Source organism: Oncorhynchus tshawytscha, linkage group LG13, assembly GCF_018296145.1.
Source record: "Oncorhynchus tshawytscha isolate Ot180627B linkage group LG13, Otsh_v2.0, whole genome shotgun sequence".
Taxonomy (NCBI): Eukaryota; Metazoa; Chordata; class Actinopteri; order Salmoniformes; family Salmonidae; genus Oncorhynchus; species Oncorhynchus tshawytscha.
In genome coordinates this window covers 43269441-43290610 of record NC_056441.1, presented here as the reverse complement: position 1 = coordinate 43290610, position 21170 = coordinate 43269441, and the positions used below count along the sequence as shown (strand labels likewise).

Sequence of the window (21170 nt, the reverse complement as noted above, 5' to 3'; positions counted from 1 at the left end):
GTGAAAAAGTGTGCTTGTATAACATTGTGGACAGGAGCAAATAATAAAGTTGGACAATAGTCTGTAAATCTTTCAGATGATGCATTCACTCACCTCCGTAGGAGTCCAAAAAGTGAGCAGCCTACATCCTTATCTCTTTACAGTATATCCACGTTTTGTACTATACTTCAGCACCCCTAATAACAGACTCTTATTTCCCTAACTTAAAGGGAAAGTTCACCACGTTTCAATCTCATTTTCTTTATCTCCAGCACAATACCAGTGTCAACATATGTGCACATTTCAATATTTTGTAGGAAAAAATAATCCACCCTGTGATGTAACTAACATAAGCATATTTTTTAGGGCCTTTTTTAATATTTTTTTTTACCACAGATCCGTGCTGTTTTGACATATGTAGACACTGACTTGATGCTGGAGATGATGAATTGGAGATTGAAAGGTGGCGGAATTACCCTTTAACCTACTAGTAAACTATAGCCTTGCTACACATACTGTAACGGAGTTAAAATTATTAAGATTGTCCATTTTCAACATCGCTTGGCCATATCAACACATCCACATCGCAAATGGTCCTTGCTATCCGGGATCATTGAGACTTCCCTACCCCGTTGAAGTTGAAAATGGTTAGGGTTAGATACGGGTTATGGTTCGGGTAGGAACGTCCCAAGGATTCTGGATAACATTAATTATTCGCAAATAGCCTAACACGGTTTCAAAACATATCCTTGTGACGATTTATGTCAATTTGATTTACAAATACGTGCAATGTAAAAGGGCCGAACACCTCTTTACAATATCAAATCACCTCGTGCAATAACGTTTGATCGTAATGCGCTGTAACGATATGGGTGTGGGGGAATTGTGAGCCCAAGAGCTATCCATCAAAACACATATTGCATAATAAAGATTGACCATATGGATTGACAATATCAACTTCTACAATAGTCGCTAAATCTTTCACATTATGCATCCACTCACCTCCGTAGGAGTACAACAGTGTTCACATTATGTGGATCAAAATCCTCCCTTCGTGCGTATCAACATGGTCGCCACAGTATTTATGTTCCCAACTGCTGATTTGTCAAAAACGCAGATGACAGAAATGTCAAAATTATACCTCCATTCCGATTTTGGGAGATCAATTATGAATTCAGACATGTACCCATTTCAAACTCTTTTGCATCAACTGCGAACGTTTCGACTTGATAATAGCACTGCTATTACTAAATAGCTAACAAGCTAATATTGTAGTTATAGTTTAGCAGTGACCCCAACCGACGTCCTAACGCATAAGAATGTTGCTTACAAGAGAAAAAATAACCAAAAACAGAAAGTTATTAGACAGACGCCAAAAGACGATACATTATTACCAATTCTAGAAAAAATAATAATAATTGGAACGAGGTAACAAAATATTGCCGTGCAGTAGTGACTTGATACAATGTATACATTCAAAGAGAACGATGTAAATGTTGTAACAAGCTATCCGTCGTCCAATAATAACCTATGTTACATTGTATCAATGGTGCTCACTAGCAAGCCATCATCTGGGCTGCCTTGCTAACTTGGATTTCTAGCAACGTGGCCGTACTTGTGGGAAATGTATCCATCTGACAGTGTTACATAATTTGATAGTCTCCGTTTTGTTTCATAAAGTTCACGAATAAGGAAAAACAAACTAAACCAAATAACTGAATAACCTGTCATTTTCGCTTAGCAACTCGTGCTAGCTTTGTAGCTGAAGCTAAACTATGACGGCTAACGATGCAATTACATTTAGCTAACAAGCTAGCAAGTCAGCTAGTTAAGACATGCCTTAGAATAGTCTTCTATCGAAGGAGTAAAGATAAATCCAATAGCAAAAAGGCTAGCAATATTTAAGGAAGCAGATCGATTTAAATAAAATAGATGCAGCGCTGTGTACGTTATAAAAAAAACACGAACTGTCAACAAAATGGCGGCTGCGTTGAATCAAGAGACCCGAAATGGATCTCCCTCTATTTCTTCCCCCTCGACGTTTTTTTTCCTCACACAGCAATTGGTATCTTTGATATCCCCAAACGCGACTGGACTCTTCTCCAACACAACGTTAGCTGAGCCGAGACGGGTCGGAATGGGCCTCGGTCATTAATCGGGCCTCCATGTCTGCTAAGCCCGTATAGTTTATGTCAGTACAACACGGGCATTCTCAGTCACACATGGAGGGAGGGAAGGAGACGGGCAGCGGGGTGAGGGTCGTCACTAGTTAAGACAGACATAAAGTCATGAACCCCGCCAAAAATATTAATTTCTACAATTTATCTTTTTAAAATCGGATTTTAAACCTAAGCCTAACCACACTGCTAGCCTTATGACTAACCCGAAATGAAGACCAAAAAGCACATTTTTGTTTTCAAAGATTTTTACAATATAGCCAATTTAACTTTGTGCCTGTGTTATCTAATGCGAACCTGGGAGGGAGGAGGCAGAGGTCGTATGGTAGGCTACTAGACACTTTCTCCAGGCGGTGTTACACAAAATGCCCCTATTATTATTTTATTTTTGTCTTTTGATTCTGAAAGTGAAATGAAGAACTGCTGCAACAACGGCGTATCAATGCACTACGTGAACTGGAAGAAGAGATTCAACTTTCATGTTGTCTCTGTGGAATATAGCCTAATTGACCTATTATTATGCATAATTGACAACCTTGCACGAGAAAACGAAAGGCAGTGTTTGTGTGCGCTCTTGGATATGTTTATCCAAAATTAAGCGTCTAGACTCCCGTGGGACTCAAATTTAGAGGCGGGATGTAAATCTGGCTATTTAGAATTATAATCCAGTTGCCTTTGTTAAAAATTCAGAAAGCGTTTAATCCAATTTTAATTGATCAATTCAGTTCGATCATGCAAACTCTTGCATATCATTGGTCCTTGTCTTAAAATAAGCGGGACTGGGAGATGGCCTTTATGGACCCTGAGCAAAAGTTGTGCACTGTGTAGAGAATAAGGTGCCATTTGGGACATTATCTGGGACTAGGTGCTCAATGGGTAGAGTGAAGGACATGTAGTATTCAATGACACTGCTTTTCACTCCTGCTTTATGAATTTGACCATTTTTATTATCTTCAATCTTATCACCTCATTGCCAGTCAGATGTATTCGTTAACAAACATATACAGTACCAGTCAAAAGTTTGGACACACCTACTCATTCAAGAGTTTTCTTTATTTTTTACTATTTTCTACATTGTAAAATAATAGTAAAGACATCCAAACTATGAAATAACACATGGAATCATGTAGTAACCAAAAACGTGTTAAACAAAAATATATTTTAGATTCTTCAAAGTTGCCACCCTTTGCCTTGATGACAGCTTTGTACACTCTTGGCATTAGCTCAACCAGCTTCACCTGGAATGATTTTCCAACAGTCTCGAAGGAGTTCCCACATATGCTGAGCACTTGTTGGCTGCTTTACCTTCACTCTGTGGTCCAACTCATCCCAAACCATCTCAATTGGGTTGAGGTCAGGTGATTGTGGAGGCCAGGTCATCTGATGCAGCACTCCATCACTCTTCTTCTTGGTCAAATAGCCCTTACACAACCTGGAGGTGTGTTGGGTCATTGTCCTGTTGAAAAACAAATGATAGTCCAACTAAGTGAAAACAAGATGGGATGGTGTATCGCTGCAGAATGCTGTGGAAGCCATGGTGGTTAAGTGTGCATTAAATTCAAAATAAATCACAGACAGTGTCACCAGCAAAGCAGCCCCACACCATCACACCTCCTCCATGCTTCACGGTGGGAACCACACATGCGGAGATCATCCATTCACCTACTCTGCGTTTCACAAAGACATGGCGGTTGGATCCAATCATTTCAAATTTGAACTCATCAGACCAAGGACAGATTTCCACCAGTTTAATGTCCATTGCTTGTGTTTCTTGGCCCAAGCAAGTCTCTTCTTATTATTGGTGTCCTTTCCATGAAAGGTGGTTTCTTTGCAGCAATTCAACCATGAAGGCCTGATTAACGCAGTTTCCTCTGAACAGTTGATGTTTAGATGTGTCTGTTACTTGAACTCTGTGAAACATTCATTTGAGCGGCAATTTCTGAGGCTGGTAACTCTAATGAACTTATCCTCTGCAGCAGAGGTAACTCTGGGTTTTCCTTTCCTGTGGCGGTCCTCATGAGAGCCAGTTTCATCATAGCGCTTGATGGTTTTTGTGACTACACTTGGAGCTTTTGAAACTTTCAAAGTTGGACTGATGGACTGTCGTTTCTCTTTGTTTATTTGAGCTGTTCTTGCCATAATATGGACTTGGTCTTTTACCAAATAGGGCTATCTTCTGTATACCACCCCTACCTTGTCACAACACAACTGATTGGCTTAAACACCAATTTAGAAGGAAAAAAGGTTCCACAAATTAACAAGGCACGCCTGTTAATTGAAATGCATTCCAGGTGACTACCTCATGAAGCTGGTTGAGAGAATGCCAAGAGTGTGCAAAGCTGTCATTAAGGCAAGGGTGGTTACTTTGAAGAATGTCAAATCTAAAATATATTTGGATTTGTTTAACACTTCTTGGTTACTACATAATTCCATATGTGTTATTTCATAGTTTTGATGTCTTCACTATTATCCTAAAATGTAGAAAATAGTAAAAATAAAGAAAAACCCTTAAATGAGTAGGTGTGTCCAAACTTTTGACTGGTACTCTACATGTATATACACATATATACATATATCATATATACATACCAATACATATATAGGCCCATCTTAATATGTCAAATACTAAAAACATATTTATTATTTTGCTGTGACTTGTACGTATTAAAAACAGAATGATTGAAAGAGGCAAAATACTAATGCATTAGAAAAGTGCATAAAGTTAGAACAAGAAGGATGTGGATAGTGTAAAGGACAAAGTATTAGGGTTTAAATAGGGGGCATAAAGAGAGGTGGACATTATTAACAAATACTGCTATGTGAGATTAAGAGGAAGCGGGAGACGGGAGAATTTGAATTGCGTACTCCTTGCGTCATCTCCTCGCCTCCTCAAAACCCATTGGATGAGAAAGCCAGATGTCCCGCCCCTCTGACCTCCTCCAATGGGTTTTGATAAGGAGGCGAGGAGAGAGGAAGTGAGGAGTATGCAATTATGATTCTCAGTGTTTTCATTCCAATAACCCAGGGTTTCCCAAACTCGGTGCTGGGGACCCCAAGGGGTGCACGTTTTGGTTTTTGCCCTCAAATAATCAACTAATCATCCAGCTTTGATTATTTGAATCTGCAATAACCTCTCCTTCCTACGGAAGTGTGCACTCGTTCACTAGTCCCCACAAATGTGAAAGCATTGGATTGGTGTAGCATGCATGGACTGGAAGGAGTTTCCATATACCAGTAATTTCCTTTCAAATCCATGAAGTGAACAAGTGTACCCTTCAGGAGAAAGGAGAGATTATTGGGATGCAACCAAAGATGTCGGCGAGAACAGTGGGCAAATGATCTAACCCAGAGCTTCAACGCTAGAGAGTGAGTTCAGCTCACCTTTTAGGATTTTCCCCAATTTATCTCATTTCATCACATTTGTCACTTCTCTGTGGCTCAAGGATGTCATTTCATGTGGTTTGAATACAAAATGAGAGCCAATCAGAACACTGGGGGAAATACCACTACGAAGGGACAAATGGAATCCATAACATTTTGTCAGAAAACAGTTGGAACCATTTGCAGGTGAGGTGATACTGCAGGCATATTGGAACTTTCTAAAGTCAAACAAAGTTTCCTAGTAAATGCATTGTGAAGTGAATTTTTGAGCAGAGTTGAATTTTGACAATGAGGCACAGTTGAATTGAAATATGTCTCTTCAATAAACGCATGGTCAAAGACGAGGCATGAGGATAGAGATGAGCCTCGTTCAGGAGTAAAGGGAAGAAGAGATGCCAGACAGGTCGAAGAGAGGGAGGCCTAATCCTCAAATAGCCTGTCTCTCCTCCTGAGGGTCTGTCCTGATGGAGAGGGTCTCTGGGGGTTCTGGTGGGGGCTGGATGCTCTGGTCGATGCCGTCAAGACTTTTACGACACACAGGACAAGTATCGTGCTGTGGGAGAGATACAAAAACGTGAGACGTGACAAAACATGCTTAACATTACAAGTCAAGTCTCAATACTTGTGGGACAGTTTCCCGGACACAGATTAAGCCTTATCCTGGACTAAAAAGTGCTTTCAATGGAGATTTTCCATTGATCTTGCATTTTAGTCCAGGATTAGGCTTAATCTGGGTCCAGGAAACCACCCCTTTGTGTGTGGCACACGGTTACCCCCAGAACAATATAACCAAATACCCTACCTCAAGACAGTATACAGTGCCTTGCGAAAGTATTCAGCCCCCTTGAACTTTGCGACCTTTTGCCACATTTCAGGCTTCAAACATAAAGATATAAAACTGTATTTTTTTGTGAAGAATCAACAACAAGTGGGACACAATCATGAAGTGGAACGACATTTATTGGATATTTCAAACTTTTTTAACAAATCAAAAACTGAAAAATTGGGCGTGCAAAATTATTCAGCCCCTTTACTTTCAGTGCAGCAAACTCTCTCCAGAGTTCAGTGAGGATCTCTGAATGATCCAATGTTGACCTAAATGACTAATGATGATAAATACAATTCTCCTGTGTGTAATCAAGTCTCTGTATAAATGCACCTGCACTGTGATAGTCTCAGAGGTCCGTTAAAAGCGCAGAGAGCATCATGAAGAACAAGGAACACACCAGGCAGGTCCGAGATACTGTTGTGAAGAAGTTTAAAGCCGGATTTGGATACAAAAAGATTTCCCAAGCTTTAAACATCCCAAGGAGCACTGTGCAAGCGATAATATTGAAATGGAAGGAGTATCAGACCACTGCAAATCTACCAAGACCTGGCCGTCCCTCTAAACTTTCAGCTCATACAAGGAGAAGACTGATCAGAGATGCAGCCAAGAGGCCCATGATCACTCTGGATGAACTGCAGAGATCTACAGCTGAGGTGGGAGACTCTGTCCATAGGACAACAATCAGTCGTATATTGCACAAATCTGGCCTTTATGGAAGAGTGGCAAGAAGAAAGCAATTTCTTAAAGATATCCATAAAAAGTGTTGTTTAATGTTTGCCACAAGCCACCTGGGAGACACACCAAACATGTGGAAGAAGGTGCTCTGGTCAGATGAAACCAAAATGGAACTTTTTGGCAACAATGCAAAACGTTATGTTTGGCGTAAAAGCAACACAGCCCATCACCCTGAACACACCATCCCCACTGTCAAACATGGTGGTGGCAGCATCATGGTTTGGGCCTGCTTTTCTTCAGCAGGGACAGGGAAGATGGTTAAAATTGATGGGAAGATGGATGGAGCCAAATACAGGACCATTCTGGAAGAAAACCTGATGGAGTCTGCAAAAGACCTGAGACTGGGACGGAGATTTGTCTTCCAACAAGACAATGATCCAAAACATAAAGCAAAATCTACAATGGAATGGTTCAAAAATAAACATATCCAGGTGTTAGAATGGCCAAGTCAAAGTCCAGACCTGAATCCAATCAAGAATCTGTGGAAAGAACTGAAAACTGCTGTTCACAAATGCTCTCCATCCAACCTCACTGAGCTCGAGCTGTTTTTCAAGGAGGAATGGGAAAAAATTTCAGTCTCTCGATGTGCAAAACTGATAGAGACATACCCCAAGCGACTTACAGCTGTAATCGCAGCAAAAGGTGGCGCTACAAAGTATTAACTTAAGGGGGCTGAATAATTTTGCATGCCCAATTTTTCAGTTTTTGATTTGTTAAAAAAGTTTGAAATATCCAATAAATGTCGTTCCACTTCATGATTGTGTCCCACTTGTTGTTGATTCTTCACAAAACAATAGTTTTATATCTTTATGTTTGAAGCCTGAAATGTGGCAAAAGGTCGCAAAGTTCAAGGGGGCCGAATACTTTCGCAAGGCACTGTATGTGACCCCAGTGACACACTCACTAACCTTCCATGACAAATGAAATACAGTGGTGTTGTAAACCCCACCAGTCAACCATTCCCTTGCTTACCAGTTCAAGCCATGGCACTATGCAGTCACTGTGGAAATAATGGAGGCAGGGCAGCTGTTTGACAGACTCTCCCATGGAGTACTCCTCCCTACATACTGGACACTCCAGTCTGCTATCTGAGAAAGAGGCATGAGGGGGGTTCATTCATTGTGTTCATTTTAGAATAAAGAGAGTGAACATTGACTACTAGTGCCGGCACTACTAAAAGGCTTCTGAATGGGGTGCTTATCTGGGTAAAGACCACCTCACCTTTTATTTTTCAGAATAAAACAAAATATTGTCACAATTTTGAGAATCTATTTTGCAGGTGGTATACTGTACACTACTACTGAGCAAGATCCACACCCTCCATTCCCATAAATGCTGTTAGAGGTAGCCTATGGGTTTGGTGTTGAAGCTTGGTTGGAACACACCTGTCTGTTCTTGAGAGACGTTGACTGTGGGGAGGGATGAGATCATCTCCTTCTCTGCAGGAGGTGGACCTGTGCCCTCAAACTGACCTAACAACTAGAGTGGAGGAAATTGAGAAATGAAGAAACAGACAGATTGTGACTCAGCGTGCTGCCATGATTAAAGCATGGATTTTGCGCCTGGTTAGAGCACTGACCTCTGTGATAACTGCGTCTAGACCTCCCTGACCCCAGGCATAGTCCCCTGGATTTGAATGGAGCATGCCAGACCTGAGAGTGAGTGAGTGAGAGATAGACAGAGAGAGAGAGAGAGATGCTTAACATGCCTTGAAAGAGTCAAAGTAATTAAAATAATAATTATGAGATTTAAAAAATACTTATTTACAGTGCAGCTGGTGCGATGCCAGGATTTCCATTGTTGGCAAACAGACCAGCCAAAAACTGCTGCACAATACTAAAGAAATAGGCAGAGAGATTCAATCTATTTTGCAAAGAAAGTATTAACACCCCAAGACATTTTCCACATTTTGTGTTACAGACTGAATTTAAAATGGATTCAATTGAGATTGTGTCACTGGCCTCCAGACAATACCCCATAATGTCAAAGTGGAATTATGTTTTTATTAAATTATTTAAAAATGAAAAGATGAAATGTCTTGATTCAATAAGTATTCAACCCCTTTGTTATGGCAAGCCTAAATAAGCTCAGGAGTAAAAATGTGCTTAACAAGTCACATAAGTTGCATGGACTCACTCTGTGTGCAATAATAGTTTGACATGATTTTTGAATGACTACCTCATCTCTGTACAAATCTAACACATCACTGAGTACCACTATTCATATTTTCAATATTGGAGGTGCCTGCGTCACGTTATCAAGGACTAGGGAGTTGTTTTTAAATAAAAATAGAGCTAAGCACAAGCAAATTCCTAGATGAAAACCTGGTTCAGACAATGGGAGACAAATTCACCTTTCAGCAGGGCAATAACCTAAAACACAAGGTCAAATATACACGGGAGTTGCTTACCAATACGATATTGAATGTTCCTGAGTGGCCTAGTTGTCGTTTTTATTCAAATCGGCTTGAAAATGTATGGTAAGACTTGAAAATGGCTGTCCAGCAATGATCCACAACCAACTTGACAGAGCTTGAAGAATTTTAAAAAGAATAATGTGCAAATATGTCTTAGAGACTTACACAGAAAGACTCACAGATGTAATCGCTGCCAAAGGTGATTCTAACATGTATTGGCAGGGGTGTGAATACCTATATAAATGAGATACAATATTTCTGTATTTCATTATAATTGCAAACATTTCTAAAAACACGTTTTCACTGATGGGTTTTGTGTTTAGATGGGTGAGAAAAAAATCTATATTTAATCCATTTTGAATTCAGGCTGTAACACAACAAAATGGGGAATAATTAAAGGGGTATGATATTCTTTCTGAAGGCCCTGTAGAAAGAGAATACCTACTTGATTGTAATAACAATGTAATATAATGTAATAGAATTATGTAGTTACAGTGAAATAACATAATAGCTTTTAGGACCAAATAGTTTAATAATGTTTGAAATATATTGTTGTTAATATGTGAAATGATATTCTGTGATAAACTGAAGGGAAATACTTAATTTTGGACCACTTTGATTATATAACACCATTAGTCTAATCATGTTATAGGATGTTATTATACAATAGTACAATGTCTCAATATCAATACAGGCTCTTGAGTCGAGTGAGAATAGCTTCCTAAAAACTGACATGGAGAGCGAGATAACATTGCAAAATCAGTGGTCGTTGCCACTAAGGTGGCTTGACGTCCAAGTGAAATAAAAGCCATCAGCTATACCTGCCTGGACCTTTTGGCATGGGGCAAAACCATGAAAGGTAGCTAATAGAGAGTGAGTGGATAAAGGTAATGACTTTACACTGTAGACAGATCAAGATCAGTGATAAGTAATTGGTCATCTCCACTAACCCCTCCACTGCTGGCGTGTGGGACTGTCGCCTCCCCTGGCTAGGCGGATGAGAGGGGCGTTCCGGTTCAGGCACTAAAGGATCTGTGCCTCCCACAGAGGCCACAGGCACTTCAGAAGGGCCCTCTACGTCTCCCTCCACTGCAGCAGCCTGTAGATGGCTCTGGTCAGACTCAGAGGTGGAGGGGTCCGAGAGAAGAGCAGAGTGTTCCATAAACAGCAGCTGCCACAGCTTGGAGGAAGGAGAGCAGACCAGTACATTCAGATTCAAGTTGAAGACAGGGGAAAAGGATAGAAAAAGACAAAGAGATTTTGGGATGACATTCAGGTACCTCTGAAAAGAGTGTGCCTGCATCATCATTGGCCTCTGCAGTGCTGCTGTTCTCCAAGAGACTGAAATACAAAGATATTTCAATTATTGGAAATTAATACATTAAGAGAAATGCAAATACAATATTTTTTTAAGTAAAACTATTTTCATTTAATAAGTCTAATGTACTGTATATTATTATATCAGATATATCAGAAACTGAAATTGCACATAATACTGTAACTAAAATAGTATGATATTGCAAGTCCAGTATAGGCTCCTATACTATAGGCCCCTATAAGCAGAACAGCACGCAAACAACAGCACAGATTTGAACACTTTACCTGGAGTCTTCTGTCACCTCCTCAATGAAATCGGACTGACACCTGGGGCATGTGAATTCCTTGAGAGAAAAAAATGCCATTTCTATTTGCCCTATATACATAGACTTGGAATCACTGGCCACTTTAATAATGGAACACTGGTCACTTTAATAATGTTCAAATAATGTGTACATACTGCTTTACTCATCTCATGTTTATTTTCTATTTTCTATTCTACTGTATCTTAGTCAATGCCACTTCGACATTGCTCAATCTAATATTTATTTATTAATTAATTACATTATTTGACTTTTAGATTTGTGTGTATTGTTGTGAAGCATTTTTAGATACTACTGCACTGTTAAGATACTACCGCATTGTTGGATCTAGGAACACAAGCATTTCGCTACACCTGCAATAACATCTGCTAAATATGTGTATGTGACCAATAACATTTGATTTGATATTTTATTTATTTCAAATCATGATGACATAACACAGGGGTGCAACTTTGGTTTTAGAAGTGGGGAGGGCATAATAATATTATATATAATAGGGTTAGTATTATACATAATAATAATAATATTAAACATTTTTATCCAGTTGCTCAGGGGCGTCTGCATGGTACTAAAGCACACCATTGTCACGTTTTGTATCACATTCCAATAATAAAACTGGGTGGGACAAAAATGCCATTTCAGAATTTGGGGGGGACATGTCCCCATCCCCAGTGAAAGTTGCGCCCCTTACATAACATGAGAATACAAAAGGAACACACTTGGCGGTATCAAGTGCACTACATCAAGATGCGCTACGTCAAGATGCGCGTTCATGTCAATGTAAAAAAAAACACTGTGTCAGCTGCTGGACAAACGCGCTGGTGCGCCTGGTGGTGTGCCGAAAAGAGACACCCTGCCTGCCACGGCACCATCCCCTTCCATGCAAATGTTGCGTTCACATGCTAGTCGGAACTAGAAAACTTAGAAATATCAGACTTGCTAACTGTTTGTAGTAGCCTACACGAGCTGAGTTCACCCAGTTGGCGACTTGGAAATTTCCGAGTTTCATATTTCCGACTATTACTTGAACGCGGCAATAATGTTTTTCACATGCAGTTGACACTTGCGACTACGAGCTGGTGACACAGTAGTGCTTCTAAATATGGCAACGAAGCAAACCCAAAACTTGGATCACCAGATTTCTTCGCAACAAACAATCTATCTAAAGGCGCGCACTCCATGCAACAACACTTAGAACGTTGTATTTTAGTAATGACAATATTCTATCAATCACATTCAGTTTCAGATACAAAATGTGTATTTTCTTAGAATATATATCGGGAGGCGTTGCTAGCTAATACTGATACAGAAACGTCGGTCCAGAACCGGACGGGAAAGGAAGGAAGAAAATCACTTCTGTCAACTCACCGGGAGTTTAGGGTCGATTTCACCTTTACAACAGTGACAGAAAAAACGGTTTTGTGGTGCCGCCGCAGCCTCCGCCATCTTCACGGTAGCATACAGTCACTGACGTCTGTATGGTAGCTCAAGCCGACGGAAGGCGTAGGGACATTTGTCAGAAGGGTCATGTCAGTCCAGTCCATAGGATAGATTATTTTTTACTATTAGGCTACCATTTTTACTATAGGCTACCATCTGAGGTGATACATATCAAATGTATACTGCTCAAATTTCAACCAAGTGTTGTTATTTGAGATTATTGCAGCTATCTTCTAACCAATGTTGCAATAACCTAGGTTATACATAGGGCTAAGGGTCCCGTCAACATTTACAACCCAAAAATTGTGCCAATAAACGACATGTAAACTGCTCTAATACAGAACCGATTTCACTTGTTGCACCAATGACCACAAGACTGATTCTCGAAAGAAATAGCTGAAGCAAAATCTGCAGTTGTATGCTACATGACAGGCCAACCAATGAGACTATCCAAAACAACAGAATATACTGGTAAAATAAAAACAGTTTTTAACGGTCACAGTTGAAGTTTAGTAGTCGTGGACTAAAAAAAAGATTTCAATGGAGATTGTCCATTGAGCATGCTTTTAGTCCAGGATTTGGTTTCAGGTAAACTGGCCCTTAAAGTACTCTGAACAAAAATAAACGCAACATGCAACCATTTTAAATATTTGACAGAGTTACAGTTAATAAGGAAATCAGTTAATTAAAAATAAATTAGGCCCTAATCTATGGAATTCACATGACCGGGAATACAGATATGTATACCTTTTAAAAAAGGTAGGGGCATGGATCAGAAAACCAGTCAGTATCTGGTGAACACCATTTGCCTCATGCAGCAAGACATCTCCTTCGAATAGAGTTCATCAGGCTGTTTGTGGCCTGTGGAATCTTGTTCCACTCCTCTTCAATGGCTGTTCGAAGTTGCTGGATATTGGCGGGAACTGGAATACATTGTAGTACACGTTGATTCAGAGCATCCCTAACATGCTCAATGGGTGACATGTCTGGGGATTTCTTCATGGAAGAAATGTTACATTTTCAGCTTCCAGGAATTGTGTACAGATTCTTGCTACATGAGGTGATGGTCGGCGGATGAATGGCAGGACAATGGGTCTCGGGATCTCATCACGGTATCTCTGTGCATTCAAATTGCCATTGCTAAAATGCAATTGTGTTCGTTGTCCGTAGCTTATGACTGCCGATACCATGACACCACAGGGCACTGTTCACAGCGTTGACATCAGTAAATCACTCGCCCAAATGATGCCATACACGCTGTCTGCCATCTGTCCGGTACAGTTGAAACCAAGATTAATCCGTGAAGAGCACACTTCTCCAGCATGCCAGTGGCTATCGAAGATCAGCATTTGCCCACTTAAGTTGGTTACTATGCGGAACTGCAGTTAAGTCAAAACCCTGATGAGGAAGACGAGCACACAGATGAGCTTCCATGAGACGGTTTCTGACAGTTTGTGCAGAAATTCTTTGGTTGTGCAAACCCAGTTTCATCAGCTGTCCGGGTGGCTGGTCACAGTCCAAGAAGAAGCCGGATGTGGAGGTCCAGGGCTGACGTGGTTACACGTGGTCTGCTGTTGTGTGGCCAGGTTGGACGTACTGCCAAAATCTCTAAAATGACATTGGAGGCAGTTTATGGTAGAGAAATTAACATTAGATTCTGTGGCAACAGCCCTGGTGGACATTCCTGCAGTCAACATGCCAATTGCACACTCCTTCAAAACTGGGAGACATCCGTGGCATTGTGTTACATGACCAAACTGCACATTTTAGAGTGGCCTTTTTTCCCCAGCACAATGAACACCTATGTAATGATCATGCTGTGTAATCAGCTTCTTGATATGCCACACCTGTCAGGTGGATGGATCGTCTTGGCAAAGGAGAAATGCTCACTAACAGGGATGTAAAACAAATGTGCACATTTTAGAGAAATAAGCCTTTTGTGCGAATGGAACATATCTGGAATCTTTTATTTCAGCTCAAGAAACATGGGACCAACACTTTACATGTTGCGTTTATATTTTTGCTCAGTATATTAAACACAAGTTACAGAAATAACAGAAGTGATGACTAAAAGCAAGAAATGCATCATTGATGTAGTTTCCCAGGAGTTTGTAGGGAAGACTAAAGTACATATTTATCAGTCCATTGAAGAGGTTTTCAGAAACTCTACATTATATATACACAACACTGAAAAACCTGCTCTGCCTTTATTAGTCTTAGACGTAATAGGCCTACACATACACTATTTTAGGTTAGGCTGCTGACATGACTAATGATACTGTAAGTGACCAAAGGGAAGTAGAAAATATTGAGCATATCAACTGATTTTTATTAAAACCAAGAAAGAACAATGGCGACCATGACAACCAAATACAGCATCAACATAACATAATAATAGCAATAATATTACAACCCAAAACATCGTGTTTTTCTCATTTACAGTTGTTGATTTTGGCAAAGATAGTGTGTGTAAATAGGTAGGCATTCTCATTTGGGATATCAAGACAATTGACTTTTTAGAGCTCACGTTAGCAACCATAATAGCATTGGCCACAGATAATTGAACCGTTCGGCTGTTATATATGGAGCATCACTTCTGTCATCCATCACAAACTCAAGTCCCACCCCTTTCACCTACTTTGACAAAACAATTTATCAAAACACCTGAGTCTTGCCTACTTATTTTGTACTATACACCCTCATACATACTGTACCTACCGCTCTCTCGCTCTCTACTAGCTCCCTTGCCCTACTTGCTTGCCTTCCCTCTCTCTACCGAGCCGCACCAGTAAAGGCCCCTTGAGCTGCAGAAGCAGTGGCGTTGGCAGCTGCCTGGCGTACAGCCTGATTGGACATCACTCCAGTGGCAAACTCAGCCTGAGCCTTCACGAAGCTAGCACCGGTCTGCCTGTACAGAGAGTGGACCTGGAGGGGAGAGGAAGACAGGCTTTAATACATGATACATATGGGCAATTCCACAGTAACAGAGTGACACTGAGACTCAGTTTTTCACTTTAATATGTATGTCAAACAAAAGACAATGATTGCAAAGTTAAACAAACCATACTATGAACAAGGACTAGGACTCTCTGTCAGCTCGTCAGAATAACTGGCCTCCCATGCCCACTTTCTGCCCTGTGGGACCCTGCTTCTCCCAAGACATCAACATGGAGATCAGCCAGAGCTTCCAACACACTGTCTCCATCATGTATTACTACTGAATGTGTAAGTTTCCCTGTCTGTGCCTGGCTGTCTGTCGGGTGAAGTCATCTGTAACACTTCCATGAAAGAATGATGATTAGATTAAATGTTTTATGCCAATGTTAAGCACTTTAAGAATGTTACCTAATACTTAATGACACTGTTAAAACGTAGAGATTTCTCAAATTAATTTACACCAATTTGGAAGTGATACATTAATCACAAGGTGTACCTGTGTGCGTTCTATGAACAAGGACTACTTTTAACAATTTCCACTAAACATTTTACAAGAACAGCGCAGATGCAAAGTTTGGTAACAGAATGACGGGACAAACAGCTATATTGTTACCAAACTTTGCATCTACACTGGAAACTGTGTTTTATTCAGTGGAAATTGTTAAAAGTAGTCCTAGTGCATATAGTTCCATGGTTTGTTTAACTTTGCAATCATTGTTTTTTGTTTGACATTCCTTTTTAGAGTGAAGAATCGTAGTCTCAGTATCACTGTTGCCGTGGAATTGCCCATACCTCAACACCCTACTCGCCATCAATCTTAAAACAATACTGTAAATAATACTCTTAAAATTCAAAACAATTACTCTAAGTTCTGTGGACAATTCTAAATGTTTATTGACATACTGGGTCAAGATGAAAAAGATGTGAGAAGCTAGATGTATATGTTGTAGCCTTTTTACCCTCATCCTTTTCCTTGCTCCCCCATGTTGTACCTAATTCCAAGCCATTGTCTACCTACTGTAATTACTCCACACTGTCCTGATTTGCCCTAGCATACAATACCCTTTAGTCTGGTTAAAACTGTCTAAATTCCCCTCCCTCGCCTTCATTTCAGGTTTACCCGCTTGAGCAAGACGACCCCCATGGCAGCCTGGGCAGTGAATAGGATGGCATTGAGCATCATGATCACACCAACAGGCACGCTAGTCTTCAGAGCAGCCAGACTCACAATCCAGCCACTGAGTGGAACAGAGACAGGGAGGGAAGGAGAGAGAGACAGTCACAAAGAAAGAAGACAAATAGAGACAGGGGGAGTGTGAAGGATAGGTGTATGAGGAATGTACTGTATAGGAGATGTAATACAGTAAAGATATAGTAATTGTAATATGGTTGGCTTGTTTGTGGCACATACCTGAAACCCCAACCAGGAATGCCAATGGTCATGATGACGTAGAAGATCACTTGGACGAAAAAAATGAAGAAGAAGGCGAAGAAGTTGAAGGAGCTGTCACTCCTGAAAGAAAAAAAATGCATTCATAGGTTCACTGTAACCTGATATCAAGAGGGAACCTAAATATATCATGTCTGTTTTGTAATGACAAGCCCCTAAATTGGAAATATGCAATAGTACGCACCTGAAGGCTTTGTACACAGGCCTGTACCAGCAGACAAAGGAGCAGGGGGTGAAAAGGATGACCCAGAGGATGGCCAGGCCCAGCCCAACACCACCAGAAGGCTCCACACAGAACAGACTCAGGCAGGAAATTAAGTTAAATGCCAGTGTGCAGGCTGTGACTAGGAGAGGGGGAGAGAAAGAAGACAAAAGGAAGAGGATGGGTGAAGTGAGGGAGTGAGAGAGAGGGGAGTGGATGAGAGCATGAAAAGTGATGGGGAGAAAGAAAGTGAAGGGGGAAAGGATGAGAAAAGGGGGTAAAGAGAAATGAGAGGGTAGGTGACAGAGATGCAGACCAGAGATGAAGGGATGGATAGGTATGGGGGCAAAATAAGAAGAGAAAGATAGGGAGGTCAGAACTGTAGTTTGGATACTAGAGCACTTTAGAGTTGCATTGGAAGGGAAAGGGATAAAGAGATAGTTACATTGGTACACTGAACGCACCCAGGTACACCTTGTGATTAATGTATCACTTCCAAATTGGTGTTAATTAATTTGAGAAATCTCTACGTTTTAACAGAGTCATTAAGTATTAGGTAACATTCTTAAAGTGCTTAACAGTGTCATAAAACATTTAATCTTAAGCATTATTCTAATCATCATTCTTTCATGGAAGTGTTACAGATGCCTTCACCAGATAGACAGCCAGGCACAGACAGGGAAACTTACACATCCAGTAGTAATACATGATGGAGACAGTGTGTTGGAAGCTCTGGCTGATCTCCATGTTGATGTCTTGGTAGAAGCAGGGTCCCACAGGGCAGAAAGTGGGCAGGGGAGGCCAGTTATTCTGACGAGCTGACAGAGAGATGGGGGAAGAGAGTGTTACTTCAAATGATTCAGCAATGGGAGCAATCTTTATTTCCCAATGAGACATGTGCAGTTAGGAACCAGTATACAGTAATCCAATCCTTCCTTTATTAACACCCTCCCCCCACCCATCAATCATTTCATATCAGACTCATGGATCCACTTTTTTTTCTCTCAAACCAATCTCTATCATCATCATCACGACCACCATCTCCCTCTCTTACTGGCTCCAGGGCCGAGGGCGTGTGAGTCCAGCTCCCTCTCCCTCCTCTCCAGCTCGCGGGCTTTCTTCTCAAGCTCTTCCTGCTTCCTCAGGAGCTCTGCTGTGGTGGCGTTGACCGCAGTCTGCTAAAGAGAGAGAGAGAGAAGGAAAACGTCAGGCTTTAATGCAGAGCTGAATATACCTTAGTAGAAATACAGAAGTTTAACTTGATTTCGTAGAAATGAGTCTGATAAGTTCAGGTGCTCCATGTCAAGCTAGTAAATAAACATCAGGAAATGTAATTATCATACAGAAATATGAGTTGCTTGTCTATGAGTATTATTTCTAGCTGTATGAAGTTAATTCTATAACCTGCACAGGTGACTCCTGATAATTGTCTAATACATATGGAACAAGTACCTGGGGGGTGAAGGAGGTGCCATAGTTGCGGGGCTCTGTGGGTGTAGTCCTGCTGGGTGGGGTTGTTGCAGGAACAACAGGTTGGGGGGCAGATGGTGCAGTTGCTGCATAGGCTGGTGGTGGGGGCTAGAGAGTGGATTACAACAAGAAATCAACCTATATCATTACCAATAACGTTTATAATGACCACAAGCAAAGAGTGGCTATAGAGCATATGTCCAAACAACTCTGTATGGGAGTGGAGCATCGTGGCATGTTACCATGTCCAATTGTTTGGAATGTAGTGGCATTCCTGCTACTCTGCCAAAGCACATCTATGCGGAAAGATGCCACACAGCTAGCCTATATACTCCTGTATGCATTATTACCATACTGCATTACTATTACTGCATATACTGAATCTCCAAAGCATTCATATTCTGACACAAACACAAAGCTAACTACACATCTCTTACCCCATTTTTATTGTCAAATGGGTTGTAAAGATCCAGTGTGGCATACTCAGTGTTGCTGCTGTGTTGAGTCACTGCAGGGTCCTGACATACAGACAAGATAAACATCACTAACAGAACATCATAAAATAAATGCCAGAGATCCTATTACTATTCATATATTAATATTTAATTATAATTTCTAATTATATAGGTGACGTCCTAAATGGCCCTATATGGTGCACTACATTGAACCGTATAATCAAAATAGTGCTCTACTAGGGAATAGGGGCCCATTTGGGACGTAGCCTTGACCACGTAAGTATCAATATGTTCTATTTCATTCAATGAGCCCTTTGTACACAAACACCTTTTCAGCTACTAGATGTATCACTAGAATAGCCTGTGTTAGAGCATGGAGAAAGCAGCAACATCACATGTAATGAGTAACAGCACGTCTGTTACAGTGCAACAGGCGAAACATCATGCATTTTTTTTCACCAACATTGTAACGTTAGCTAAAAAATGAATACAATAACAGTAGCTAAGTAAAGTATTTTACGATCCCATATATCATATCACCTGGAAAGGGTTGTGGTCGTCGCCTGGTTCCGGAAAACTTGTGTATTTTGACATTTTTCTTTACAGCAATTCTGTATGTCCTGCTTAGTTCAAATAGAAAACCTTTCTACTGACACAACAGTTTGCCAACAACCGGTTTCCCGTTATTTCGGAGGCTGTCTAGCTAACGTTAGCTATATTCTGCGGACTTGGTTCGCTACTAGTAGCAAGCTACAGTAGCTTCCTAGCAACAAAAAAACCCAAACTGTTATATATTATGTCTGTATCGGGGTTGTCATTGTCTAGCTAGCCAGTTGTTTATATATTTAAGTTATAGATTTATCGCCAAATATAACACACATGCAACCAGCTAGCAAGCAAATAACGACATAGATAACCGTAGCCAGGATATGTATCAGTTATCGACGGAAGACGTTGCCACAATCTGTCAAGATATTGGCGAAAATGTACATCTATTGATTTAATTGACTTGTCTAGCTATATCCTTGTATTTTATTTAACGCCGTTTCTCCTTCAGTCATATTTTGCTGGAAGATTCCGTTTGTTATTGCCTGCAATAACAATAAAACATGTTTTTGGCCGCTGCACAAACAAATGTGATCCAGGAAGTAATGTCATGTGACTGCGGCTACAGAAGAAGCACGTGCGTAGTTGGGCAGAACCCCTCGACCAGTGCAGGACAGGTCTATATTTTTTTATTGACCAATTCATTTGATGATATCCATGCCACTTTAATAATCACGAAACCGTTGATTTCCCCCGCTTTTAATTATGCCCAATGTGGTAGCCACACATGGGGGTAGCGTAGCAATGAACAGGTCCATGCGCTCCTCCTGATACTGCCCCACAGCCATCATTTTCTCCCCTCTGTATTCCACGCAACTACTCTATTTATTATATAGTTTGAATCATGATAGTGGAAAGGGGAAAATATGGCAGAGGTGAAAAAAGATAGGAGGTAGATTTCCATCCAGGAGAAATTAAGAAAAATGTCTACCACGGGGTGTTACTGTCGCTCCTTGAATTAATAAGTCAGTTCTTGCAGTTCTTTCTAGGGAGTTTTTCCTAGCCACCGTGCATTGCTTGCTGTTTGGGGTTTTAGGCTGTGTTTCTGTACAGCACTTGGAGATATCATCTGCTGTAAGAAGGGCTATATAAATAAATTTGATTTGATTTTGATGATTTGCCTTAGCCCTGGGGCAAATGAAAACCACTGTGGGTTCACTCAGAATTGAGCTGGAGCTACCTGGAGCCGGGCTCCTGCACCTTGGGTCAAAGAAAGAGGAGTAGGATAAAATTACTAACCCTAATCCTATAGTTGAAATTAGTGCTTGATTACAAAAAAAAGGTGAAATAGGTGCCTGTACTCATGTTGGGTACCGGTGTGGTGATATTACTTGCGTTCCTAGAACAAGATGTTAGAAGTGCAGATTGCAAAGACGCTCTGTAAAAAAATGAATTTAAAGACAATTTATGCGATCTTGAGGCTCCATATGGTGTTTGACGCTATTGTGGATCC

At 40.7% G+C, this 21170-nt stretch overlaps 3 protein-coding genes across 4 annotated transcripts in view; all 3 read right to left on the bottom strand.

Moving 5' to 3' along the window:
- LOC112266640 (histone-lysine N-methyltransferase ASH1L-like) overlaps positions 1-2209 on the bottom strand; it is a 45912-nt gene extending 43703 nt beyond the window's left edge. The window contains 1 exon segment of the mRNA XM_042295752.1: positions 982-2209. The gene's annotated coding sequence lies outside the window, so the exon portion shown is untranslated.
- Positions 2210-4680: 2471 nt separating this feature from the next.
- On the bottom strand, positions 4681-12732 carry rnf115b (ring finger protein 115b). Its single transcript, XM_024444305.2, has 9 exons — positions 12526-12732; positions 11120-11178; positions 10798-10858; positions 10468-10697; positions 8869-8937; positions 8681-8753; positions 8487-8580; positions 8074-8189; positions 4681-6090 (listed from the first exon to the last, which is right to left on the bottom strand). Exons 1-9 carry the CDS (start codon positions 12601-12603, stop codon positions 5965-5967), a joined length of 906 nt encoding a protein of 301 aa, XP_024300073.1. The 5' UTR covers positions 12604-12732; the 3' UTR covers positions 4681-5964.
- A 2173-nt stretch (positions 12733-14905) lies between these two features.
- LOC112266642 (secretory carrier-associated membrane protein 3) lies at positions 14906-20282 on the bottom strand. 2 transcript variants are annotated; one of them, XM_024444307.2, is made up of 9 exons: positions 19652-20282; positions 19094-19174; positions 18639-18764; positions 18241-18361; positions 17876-18004; positions 17169-17328; positions 16946-17047; positions 16655-16772; positions 14906-15522 (listed from the first exon to the last, which is right to left on the bottom strand). In XM_024444307.2, exons 1-9 carry the CDS (start codon positions 19703-19705, stop codon positions 15370-15372), a joined length of 1044 nt encoding a protein of 347 aa, XP_024300075.1. In that variant the 5' UTR covers positions 19706-20282; the 3' UTR covers positions 14906-15369. The 2 variants fall into 2 exon arrangements, with proteins under 2 accessions (XP_024300075.1, XP_024300074.1); XM_024444306.2 differs by having other exon boundaries at positions 18241-18364; positions 19652-20281.
- Positions 20283-21170: the final 888 nt, after the last annotated feature.

Bases quoted from the DNA above. Each gene is read 5' to 3' on its own strand.
- LOC112266642 (XM_024444306.2), bottom strand. From the start codon at position 19,705: ATGTCAAAATACACAAGTTTTCCGGAACCAGGCGACGACCACAACCCT. The intron at 17,329-17,875 runs GTAAGTTTCCCT...CCCCTCTCCTAG, and splicing joins CATGTATTACTACTGGATGT to TCACAGCCTGCACACTGGCA. The intron at 17,048-17,168 runs GTGCGTACTATT...TTTTTCTTTCAG, and splicing joins CCTGTGTACAAAGCCTTCAG to GAGTGACAGCTCCTTCAACT.
- rnf115b (XM_024444305.2), bottom strand. From the start codon at position 12,603: ATGGCGGAGGCTGCGGCGGCACCACAAAACCGTTTTTTCTGTCACTGT. The intron at 11,179-12,525 runs GTGAGTTGACAG...TTTTCTCTCAAG, and splicing joins AAATCGACCCTAAACTCCCG to GAATTCACATGCCCCAGGTG. The intron at 10,698-10,797 runs GTACCTGAATGT...CCTTCCTCCAAG, and splicing joins CAGGCACACTCTTTTCAGAG to CTGTGGCAGCTGCTGTTTAT.